Source organism: Haliotis rubra, unplaced genomic scaffold (assembly GCF_003918875.1).
Source record: "Haliotis rubra isolate DU_JTF1 unplaced genomic scaffold, ASM391887v1 Scf570, whole genome shotgun sequence".
Classification (NCBI taxonomy): domain Eukaryota; kingdom Metazoa; phylum Mollusca; class Gastropoda; order Lepetellida; family Haliotidae; genus Haliotis; species Haliotis rubra.
Window position 1 is genome coordinate 596637 of NW_025767269.1, and position 12095 is coordinate 608731.

Sequence of the window (12095 nt, forward strand, 5' to 3'; positions counted from 1 at the left end):
ACATGATCATCTAATTATCCATCATTGACGGTTTATATGTATAATAAAGCACTCCTCCTCGGTTATGGTTGGGAAAGTAAGCCCTCGACCATCGGGTGGAGAGAAGTAAGACCTCAAGCGCTACACGCTCTCGATCTTACTTCTCCCCACCCTCCGGTATCGGGTCTTACTTTCCCAACCATAACCTCGGAGTCGTACTTTATCCTACACATAACCCATGTGTAATACACACATTATACAAAGGATGCTGTCATGTTTTACTTTCACTGTTTCAATCACAGAAATCAAGATACTAATATGCATCATTATTGCAATAGATTGAGACCCATGACTAGTAGACACATACTGACTACCTGGCTTGCCTGTACTGACCTGAGGGGTTTTACCATGCCGTACATGATGGCCGAAGATGAGAGTGAGCGTGACGGTCTTGAAATCCGAGTTCCCGGCCTGTGCTGCGCTCTGCTCCTGTGGGGATAAAACACCGTTTGTTATGTATCATCTCCAGTTCTGGCAGACATGAATATTCCCTACAGCAACTTGCTGGACAAACACCAGACTATCAGAAGATATCAATATTAAATTCCATAAAACACACCATCTTTCTGTTACCAAGGTTACAAGGTTACTCACCATTGAGAGAGGGGGAAAGTTTAATAATCTCTGGTTATGAGCTTTCAATAAACTAATTTCCATCTGAAAAAAGAAAACATATATAATATTAGTACGCAGTGAGAGTATTATATGATGATATAGCAAGAAAGAGTGTGAGTATGATTTTTGGCCACTTTTAGCAATATTCCCGCATCACATCGGGGGGCACCAGAAATGGGCTTCACATATTGTACCCATGTGGGGAATCGAACCTGGGTCTTCGGTGTGATGAGCGGATGCTTTAACCACTTGGCCAACCCACCGCCCCTGATGATACAGCAAGACAAGAAATTTGTGGCAGTACCTACAAGAACACTTAAGGCTAACATGTTTCAGTTACAGATTTAGTGAGTGAGTGAGTTAAAATTTAACGTCACACAGATTTAGTTATAACTGTAATTATATCAGTTATATCAGTTATATCACAGCATGTCAGCGTGATGTGGGAGGGGAGTCCGAAGTGGTACAGGTTTAAGTCGAGCACTGGTTTGGTGCTGACAAACTTTGGGAACACAGATGCGGGCGGGCCGGGATTCGATATCAAGGGACACAACTCTCCAATACAAATTCCGCTACCTTATGCGACTAGGCCATCCATCCAATATTTCAGAGATAGTTTTCAAACCCACTTACAATAAAAAGCATGGGATAGCGTGATCTGCTGAGCTTAACGGTGATGTTGTGATGCGCTAACATTGAGCGATCGCTTTCCACTTTTGATGCCCTGTCGTAAACTTACATGTAGATCCAGAACATGTCCGTGGCTTTTAACACCCATGATCGTCAGATCGTTCTGTGAGAGTTTCAGGAGGCGCCGTCCATTAATGTTATGCTGCAGGAATCGGTCGGCATACTGGACCAAGTCACGGGTGTGGTCTGTCAGCAGAAACACATGTACAGAATGGATACTAGGATGGGGGGAATACTTACATGTGCCAAATGTTTGTATGTGTCGAGTACCTGAATGTTTGAAATACGTGGATGAGTAAAATGTTTGTATGTGTCGTATACCTGAATGTTTGAAATACGTGGATGAGTCAAATGTTTGTATGTGTCGTATACCTGAATGTTTGAAATACCTGGATGAGTCAAATGTTTGTATGTGTCGAATGCCTGAATGTTTGAAATACCTGGATGAGTCAAATGTTTGTATGTGACGAATACCTGAATGTTTGAAATACCTGGATGAGTCAAATGTTTGTATGTGTCGAAATACCTGAATGTTTGAAATACCAGGATGAGTCAAATATTTGTATGTGTCATATACCTGAATGTTTGAAATACCTGGATGAGTCAAATGTTTGTATGTGTCGTATACCTGAATGTTTGAAATACCTGGATGAGTCAAATGTTTGTATGTGTCGTATACCTGAATGTTTGAAATACCTGGATGAGTCAAATGTTTGTATGTGTCGTATACCTGAATGTTTGAAATACCTGGATGAGTCAAATGTTTGTATGTGTCGTAGTATACCTGAATGTTTGAAATACCTGGATGAGTCAAATGTTTGTATGTGACCGAATACCTGAATGTTTGAAATACCTGGATGAGTCAAATGTTTGTATGTGTCATTATACCTGAATGTTTGAAATACCTGGATGAGTCAAATATTTGTATGTGTCGTATACCTGAATGTTTGAAATACCTGGATGAGTCAAATGTTTGTATGTGTCGTATACCTGAATGTTTGAAATACCTGGATGAGTCAAATATTTGTATGTGTCGTATACCTGAATGTTTGAAATACCTGGATGAGTCAAATGTTTGTATGTGTCGTATACCTGAATGTTTGAAATACCTGGATGAGTCAAATGTTTGTATGTGTCGTATACCTGAATGTTTGAAATACCAGGATGAGTAAAATGTTTGTATGTGTCGTATACCTGAATGTTTGAAATACCAGGATGAGTCAAATGTTTGTATGTGTCGTATACCTGAATGTTGAAATACCTGGATGAGTCAAATGTTTGTATGTGACGAATACCTGAATGTTTGAAATACCTGGATGAGTCAAATGTTTGTATGTGTCGAAATACCTGAATGTTTGAAATACCAGGATGAGTCAAATATTTGTATGTGTCAAATACTTGGATGTTTCAAATACTTGGATGTGTCAAATATGATCATAGGGCACTTTTGTATTCTTTACAGGACAAACACCACAAGTTGACATCGCTTGGAACAGAATTCCCTCTATGGCATTAATTAACCTCAAAAAGACCAATTGGGTGACTGACTGACTGACTGACTGACTGACTGAGTTTGGTTTTATGCCGCTTTTAGCAATATTCCAGCAACATCACGGCGGGGGACACCAGAAATGGGCTTCACACAGTGTACCCATGTGGGGATTGAACCAGGGTCTTCGGTGTGACGAGCCAACGCTTTAACCACTAGGCTACCCCCCGCCCCCAATTGGTTGACAGATCTATAATCATGATCAGGGTTACACCAAGACACTAGCCCTCAATTCTGGCATACTAAAGCGCCATTCACTGCAACATGAATCATGTCTCTCTATCCCCCCCAGATACTGTCCCCAAATGTGCCCTCTGTGCCTCCAGACAGTAACCTGTCTGTAGATAAGACAAACGTATTGACGTACCTGCTGATCCCAGCTGCATCACCCACTGGTACTGGAATGGAAAAGTTGGAGAGTATTAGAGTTTATACTTCATTCAGAAATATTTCATATCCAAGCAGTTTACAAAGATCATTGGAGTCTGGGACAGGCAAACCATTGCTGATATATAAAGAATAAATCTGTTCAGGTTCACAGAATAAACTCATGAAGGACCACATTGAGAGCCAGTAGGATATCATCCATGTAAGTCATACTTCCTACATTGTGCAAATAAACATCCATCAGTTCAATATGAAGGGATGGTTTCTCCTGCTATCAATGTTTGTGAGAAAGATAAACAGAACAAGAAGAAACGATCCACCCAGATAGCATTTGGACGTTGGTCCAATGTTGGCAATGCTGGGCCAACGTCTGAATGCTATCTGGGCATGAGTCAGACAAAAATGTCTTATCTTTCCTCAGCTCCCTGGGAATCGCACGCACGGACGCGACGCGATGCGCACGACGCGACGCGACGCCGACGCGACGCGACGCAGCACGCACGCACGCACGCACACACACACACACACACACCGGTTAAATGGAATGAGTTGAAACATTATGGAAGGAAGGATGATGTAATCCATGTGACAAACTTACCACATCTACTTCACGCCATGTGTTCACATCATGTGTGTCCAGTTGCTGAAATATACACAGATTGGTTATTGAGTCACACAAGAATACCCACCTAAGTCTAATACATTCAGTCATAGATACTACAGAATGGACAGTGTATCACTGTGGCAGGATAAAAACATGGATCTGACAAACCATTGCTTGGTTGATTCAGTAAGTCTCAGGGATATGGGTACAATGGCACGGAAGTGTAACAGAAGACATTGGAGTGTGTGTCTGCGTGTGTTTGACTGTCTGTGACTGTGTGTCTGTATGAGTGATCATGTGTGCATGTGAGTGACTGTCTTCTGCAGAGACTGGCATTGGGGAGACAACATAATGATACAGGGGACATGTCCTGTCTGGAGACTGTTCAGTGTTACATGCAAGGGGTACTGTGGACCCGAGGACCTGGGGCCCGATCCACAAAGCGTTCTTAACGGTACGACAGGTCGTAACTCTAGAGTCTATCATAGGTTTACGAATGTCGTAGTGCTACGAACGCTTTGTGGATCGGGGCCCTGAATTCTCCATGGGCCAGCTGTATATGACATTGTGTGAATCCCATGAGGTTAGATTGACTACTGCTTACAACAACTCTAAACTGCTGTTCCTACAGTAGAGTCTGCTTACAACAACTTTAAACTGCTGTTCCAGGTTCTTCTCCCGTTCCTTGATCTTCAGCTCCCGTTCCTTCAGCTCCCGCTCCTTAACTCCCAGCTCGATCTCCGCTCGCTTCAGACGCTCAAGGGTCGTCTGTATCTCCTTCCTGCAACAGCAATTACATAACTCGGGCTGGTACAGACACGTGACAACGAATGGTTCAGACATGTGAAAAGGGCTGGTTCAGACATGTGACAAGGGCTAGTTCAGACATGTGACAATGGCTTGTTCAGATATGTGACAATGACGGGTTCAGACATGTGACAATGACTAGTTCAGACATGACAATGACGGGTTCAGACATGTGACAAGGGCTGGTTCAGACATGTGACAATGACGGGTTCAGACATGTGACAAGGGCTGGTTCAGACATGTGACAATGACGGGTTCAGACATGTGACAATGGCTTGTTCAGATATGTGACAATGACGGGTTCAGACATGTGACAAGGGCTGGTTCAGACATGTGACAATGACTGATTCAGACATGTGACAAGGGCTGGTTCAGACATGTGACAAGGATTGGTTCAGACATGTGACAAGGGCTGGGTAAGACATGTGACAATGACTAGTTCAGACATGTGACAAGGATTGGTTCAGACATGTGACAAGGGCTGGTTCAGACATTCGACAATGACTGATTCAGACATGTGACAAGGATTGGTTCAGACATGTGACAAGGGCTGGTTCAGACATGTGACAAGGGCTGGTTCAGACATGTGACAATGACTAGTTCAGACATGTGACAAGGATTGGTTCAGACATGTGACAAGGGCTGGTTCAGACATGTGACAATGACGAGTTCAGACATGTGACAATGACTAGTTCAGACATGTGACAAGGATTGGTTCAGACATGTGACAAGGGCTTGTTCAGACATGTGACAATGACAGGTTCAGACATGTGACAATGACTAGTTCAGACATGTGACAAGGATTGGTTCAGACATGTGACAAGGGCTGGTTCAGACATGTGACAATGATGGGTTCAGACATGTGACAAGGATTGGTTCAGACATGTGACAAGGGCTTGTTCAGACATGTGACAATGACAGGTTCAGACATGTGACAATGACTAGTTCAGGCATGTGACAAGGGCTGGTACAGACACATGCTAAGAGCTGGCTCAGACATGTGAGCCGTTACGGACATGTGACAAGGCAGAAATACTCAGAAATACTGGTAGATCACTAAACAATTGGAAAGCATTCACACATTTCTGTTTAGACCTATAAAATACTACTGCGGTTGTACTTACCTCCATATTTCCTTGTGTTCCAGGAACGAGTTTGTTTGATCCGGTAAGGTTTCTAAAAGAATTAAAAAATAACCAAGGTCATGACATAAACCATGAGATATGATGATTAGTTACGACTGTATGGTATCACCAGTATGTTGCTACATCCTGTTTTAAAAGATATATTTTTCTGTAATGCAGTGTACCCAGCAAAGATGTAATACAATTAATGTCTACAGAGAAACTCATTCGCAGAAGACACTCCCTTTCATCGAAATTGATGAACAAGTGACTTTTCTCCCCTGTATCCATGACTACCAAAATGGCTGACTGCAAAGTATACTCTTAAAAAATAGTAGGGGAACTGAAATTTCAATTTGGATATGAAGTATAAGTGTTTTCAAACATTTCAAAGACATACATCTTATGACCACACCACCAATTCTCTTGATCACCTCCCCTAAACACAATGCATGGGATGTGTTATGAGAGTGTGTTTTTGTAATTTGTAATTTGTAATATCACATTGATTAAGTGATAATTATTATGGGTCACAATGTTTAAAGTTTTGAGTGTGGGTTTTGGCTCGGATCTCACATCATTTATGTTCAATGGCAATAGTATTTTTACGCCTTTTTGAGAGCACTTCAGAGTTGCCTCCCTTGGCTGGCTTTATTTTGTTTTGACTTCCGGTCGTATGTTCGAGAAAATCGCCTAATGTTCTGAGAGAATAATGAGGGAACCTAGCTTTGCTAGAATGCTCGAGAACTGTGTAAAAGCTATATAAAGACTGGTTGTTGTGTTGTGCGACAGGACTTATCACATCACTGGAGTTACATAAACATCTGTCTGCCACTGTCGATTGTCAAGTTAGTTAACATTTCAAGACTGGCCGTGCTTGTCTGCTGTCATTGTAAACAACCTTCTTTTAGTATTTGTTCTCACTGTGAATGTCAAGACTCTGGTGAGCTAATATTTTAGATTTGTGACCCAATATTTTAGATTTGTGACTCAATTGCATTGTACCTGAAATCTGTTTTGTCATTCATTGTAGTTTGCTCTTTGTTTTTTCAATATATTATTGAATATTGTAGACTTGTCTGTGTTCTATTTTGCTGGTTCAAAGGGGACTCTTAAACCTTTTGTCACAGCAAATTTATTAACCGTAACAGATACACGTGCACAACGCAGTAGCCACATACACGTTGCATGGTGTGTCATTCTTGATTTAGACAGTTTTCAAGACTGTCAATAAATCACTGTAGACCATTAATTATAACAATCATCTTGCAGCACACAGTTCTTAGTGTTTGTTTCTAGCCATTTTTGGGGGGTCTGAAAATAAATTTCGTACATATGCAAATTCACGTCATACACCAATCATATTTCAAGAGCGATTACTGTACAAACAACTATGGTCCTAAGGAAGTGCAAGTGGTGATGCACTCTCAAAACATTCATTATTATCATATCACCATTGATTACTGTCAAACACAAGTTCCCATATTATCGCAGTTCATATCACCATACAGATATCACATTGAATTACTGGTGAAACACAAGCATTGCAACATGGTGGAAACAGGGGAAAGCTGGGAACCCACCAGAGTCTTCAGATCCTGCCACCAAAGGGGGACAACTCCACTATTTTGGGGGTTATAAATATTCATGGCTTGCTTACCATCCTGCAACATGGCATCGAGACGGGCAAGAATCTGTTTAAACGTTGGTCTCTTCTTCGGATCAAGTTCCCAGCAATCTTTCATCAGCTGTCCAAAACAGGATGGACAAGTACTTGGCACCAGCAGCCTCTGAAAGGAAATTACAGCTGTTCGAGCAGATGACATCAGGAATATACTTTACAAGATGTATCCCTTGGTATAAAACAGAAGCCTTTATTGAATGTGTCGTCACCTCCTTCAACCCTCCTATTTCTTGCTATTGGAGGACTAATTTTCTCCAACATGCAGCTCAAAATGAAGATGTGGTAAAAATGAAATGGGTTTAAGTTATTTATCACAACAGAATAAGATATATACAGTGGAAGTTGTCAAAACCGGCAGCTGTCCAATCCGGCAAGTTGTCAACATCGGCATAAAATCTCAGTCCCGTCCATGGCTAGTACATTTATCATCATTTAAAAGCTCTGCAATCCGGCAGCTGTCAATTCCGGATCTCGGCATGAAATGAGCCGCCCGAATATGTGTTTATACAGTAATCAGCGCTGTCTAATCCGGCGCGTGGCAAGGAGTCAGTAATCCTGTGTTGAAACTACATGGTTGCCGACAAAGATAATTTAATCTTAGTTCAGTATGGGTGTACTTGTACATGTAATTAGTGAGTTGAGAGAACCACCTTATAACAATGTATATGAGAGTGATAAAACTGGTTTAGTTCTAGTCGTAGGTAACCATGTCAACTCTACATTCCAGCACGCTGTCAAAACCGGACCATTTATCCAGTCCTGACGTGTGCCGGTTTAGACAGCTTCCACTGTAATACAGTATATACGCGATAAAGCCCACATAATATATCTTGCAAAATCTCTAGATTTGTGATCTTGCTGCTGTCCATATAGTTACCTCCCCTTTCTCTACCACCAGCCATGCGACCTGGAAGCCTTCAATTCCTCTAAAGGGCACTTCGTGAGTCAGTAGCTCCCACAGCACCTGTAGATACAACAACTGTAGATACACCAAACTGTAATATTGTGTAATGGTAGGGTTATTTTCTTAGTAGAAATTAGGCTTGTTTTTAGGGTTGGGACAAGGTTAGGTGCATTCTCTTCCCACAGAGGTTACTCCTGTCATATCTTCCTACGTAACCTCTGTTCTAATACGGCCCTTTCATGGTGTGAGTGTTCAAGACTCGTGATTGGAGGCAATCAGATTTAGTTGTGCAATCAGCGACGTTGTTTCAAAAGTGATCATTCACAAGGCCTCGGTAATTTCCGTATGCTTCGAGAAAACTAAACCTCTTCCCCTGCGCGATGCGCAAACGTTTCTTCTAGACAGAACTCAGTCATGTTATGGCGGATCAGTGGCGTCTCCATCGCCCTCGTTGACAACGGACAAGCTAACCATTAAACGTCTTGTGTGTAACATCAACACAAGTCCCCGGCAGAGGAGGGATATTTGTGGCCCCACATTTGCTTGTGTTAGTCAAGTTGAATCTAAGTCAATGTAACACGTGTTCTGATTGGATAGAAAGAAGGGAGATAATTCGTGTTGCGATCTTTTGCCGCTAGGGGATTTTACGAGAACCGGGAAATATGGCAGTATTAGAACAGAGGTTACGTAGGAAGATATGACAAGTAACCTCTGTGGGAAGAGAATGGGTTAGGTGTAGGCTAGGCTAAAAATAACACACCAGGCTTAGGCTTCAGTGGGCTGGTCCATTTAGCTCTTGAGGGGTAAGGACCCGCTAGGCAAGTGCCTAGTATGCTTCTTCCCCATTGTTATGCAATGGGATGGGCCAGTGCATGAGCATCTCATGAGCAGAGGGATCATTCCACTGAACTTTTCTTTTGTAGGCATTTATTGGGTAATTTTCAGAGCATGGTTTTTATTGGGTAAGAGTTATAGGTTATGGGTATAAAAGGGCAGATTAGTTTCTCCTCTGCAGTCTGGGGTCTTACAGAGGCAAGAAAGGTGAGAAATTCACTATTGTTTCTGTAGACTAGGCAAACAGAGTTTTAAGTTCCTTAAGTTTTAGTTAATAGAAGAAATATAGTTTTGGTTAGATAATGTTAGGTAGATAATGTATGGTAGTTAATTTTTGTTTTATTTTGCAGGGAACATTATTTTGGGGAATTAAGTTGGGATAAGGGGCAATAGTATAGGTATATTTAATAGAGTTTTCACTTTTCTCAGGATCCTTGGAGGCATTATTATTTTTGTTGTTTATTTAACTTAGTTTATTGTTGATTTTATGATATATATTAGTTGAGTTGGAAATAAATTTATTTGGTTTGCAAAATCTCGTGTTTGGTTGTCATTATGACTTTAAACCCCTGAATCCTGCGGACCTGAGGACCGGAAACAGGATTGTCCTGTTACAATTGTGACAAAAATTGGAAACAATCAAACCATTCCATGTCCACTATATTCCATAGGAGAAGTGTATAATCCCACAGACAAAAATCCCAAGATAAATATTAGCAGGATGATCTACTTGAATGCAGTGAGATATTTTCAGAAGGTCATACACTTTTAGAAAGCTGAGATACTTCTAGAAGGGTGAGACAGTTAAGCAGGGTGAGATACTATCAGTTGGAGTGGGCTGAGGAACAGTATTCTCCCTATGGCGGGAGTTAAGTGAGTGAGTGAGGATGAGTGAGTGAGTGAGTGAGTGAGTGAGTGAGTGAGTGAGTGAGTGAGTGAGTGAGTGAGTGAGATTTTACGCTGCTTTTAGCAATATTCTAGCAACATCACGGCAGGGGGACACCAGAAATGGGCTTCACACATTTTACCCATGTGGGGAATCGAACCCGCGCCTTCGGCATGACGAGCGAACGCTTTACCCACTAGGCTACCCCACCGCCCCCAGTTGTGAGTAATGTTATATTTTCTGGGTGAGTTTGTTCAACTGTTAAATGTCGCATTCAGCTGTGACATTACATGAAATGTTCCCATCGTACTTGACTGAAGTAAAATGTATGCAAATTCTGTCCACTGAACCTTGACTTATTTTTCAATGGCATCGTGATTATATTTTTTTTAAGAACCAGAGCCAACATTGTGGATGCCATGACTTACCACACCATAGGACCAAGTATCACAGGACTCAGACACAGGCTGACTTTGAATCACCTGGAGGAAAAATAAACAAATTGACTGATATAATGAGCAAGTGAACTACACCAATGGTTACAATTAGGGCTGCGTAATATAACTGGTTTACAGGTATTTACCAGTTCAGACATGAAAACGATATGCATTGCAATACGCTGATCGAAAACCGATATTTTGACTTGCATTTGGAAAACTTCGTAACACTCGGAAATCTTCGGATATTCCCTTGTTTCATTTGTGCCAAATATTATTTACATTTTGATTTTGTCATGATTAAAGTTGTTATTAAAGCTTAATCAAGTATAGTGATTTTGTTGTGTTCATGCTTTATAAATCAAGCATTAACTCGATTATGAGTAGTTTTTTTATTTAAAAATACTTCTTGCAATATATTGCAATACATATCGCAATATATGCTTTCGCATCGCAATATATCGCAATATGAAAATTCTCTGCAATACCCACCCCTAGTTACAATGGCAATAAATACTGATGATAGGCGTGATTTTTTACATTAAAAACACATCAAATATATAATATTCCAAAATGTTATGTTACAAATATCCCCTCATTATCTGAATATTTATCAGCTATAACATCTCCTTGTCATATACCTCACCTCTGGCGCCATCCAAGGGAAAGTCCCTGCCAGTGACATCCTAGTTGTACTGCCGATGAACTTGGAAGCACCAAAATCACACAGCTGTAAAATAAAAACTGGCACTGACTATATATTCCAACACAAGACATACTTGCATTCTGTGTTAAATACTTGTGTGTGACACGACAGTGGTTTGTGAAGTTATACCCCTGTCATGAAGGTAGTGTCTCACACCAACGTATACTACTCAGAGGTGTTAGAGAACACCTGATTCATTCATACAGTTCATGTGTCATGACAGTGTCACAATTGTTTCTGGTGTCCCCCACTGTAATATAACTGGAATGTAGCTAATAGTGGCTTAAAACCATACTCACTCACTCACTATAGAGTCTTCAGGATTGGATGCATGTTGCTTTAAAATTCACAGTGTGCACTTAAAAGAACCCATGAATCCGTTGGTAGATGACCAGATGGTGGCCACATGAATACATGCAAACACCTAGTTGCAGGTACAAGTGCAGTAAACTTGGACAAAGTACTGTGACTATGTGTCCCAGTCCACCCAGCTGTGAATGGGTACCTCATAAGGATGGGAAAGCCACATTAACTCGGTGCGCCTAGTAGGCAGCAAGAGTTGTATGATCCCCAGGGAGTTGAGATTGAAAATACGATGTGGTGTGGTGATGGACATCCAATGATCGAGGGAATAAAAGTATGTATGTATGTATGTATGTATGTATGTATGTATGTATGTATGTATGTATGTATGTATGTATGTATGTATGTATGTATGTATGTATGTATGTATGTATGTATGTATGTATGTATGTATGTATGTATGTATGTATGTATGTATGTATGTATGTATGTATGTATGTATGTACGTACGTACGTATGTATGCTT

At 41.0% G+C, this 12095-nt stretch overlaps 1 protein-coding gene across 1 annotated transcript in view; it reads right to left on the reverse strand.

The window, feature by feature from the left end:
* The window catches only part of LOC124254336 (mitogen-activated protein kinase kinase kinase 20-like), a 40745-nt gene that overhangs the window by 14880 nt on the left and 13770 nt on the right, over positions 1 to 12095 (reverse strand). The window contains exons 7-17 of the mRNA XM_046688258.1: positions 11207 to 11290; positions 10552 to 10605; positions 8377 to 8463; positions 7476 to 7605; positions 5816 to 5867; positions 4530 to 4665; positions 3879 to 3923; positions 3261 to 3291; positions 1394 to 1530; positions 634 to 696; positions 373 to 468 (exon numbers count right to left, since the gene is read on the reverse strand). Of these exons, the coding sequence (XP_046544214.1) occupies positions 373 to 468; positions 634 to 696; positions 1394 to 1530; positions 3261 to 3291; positions 3879 to 3923; positions 4530 to 4665; positions 5816 to 5867; positions 7476 to 7605; positions 8377 to 8463; positions 10552 to 10605; positions 11207 to 11290 (915 nt within the window). The remainder of the gene's footprint in view (positions 1 to 372; positions 469 to 633; positions 697 to 1393; positions 1531 to 3260; positions 3292 to 3878; positions 3924 to 4529; positions 4666 to 5815; positions 5868 to 7475; positions 7606 to 8376; positions 8464 to 10551; positions 10606 to 11206; positions 11291 to 12095) is intronic.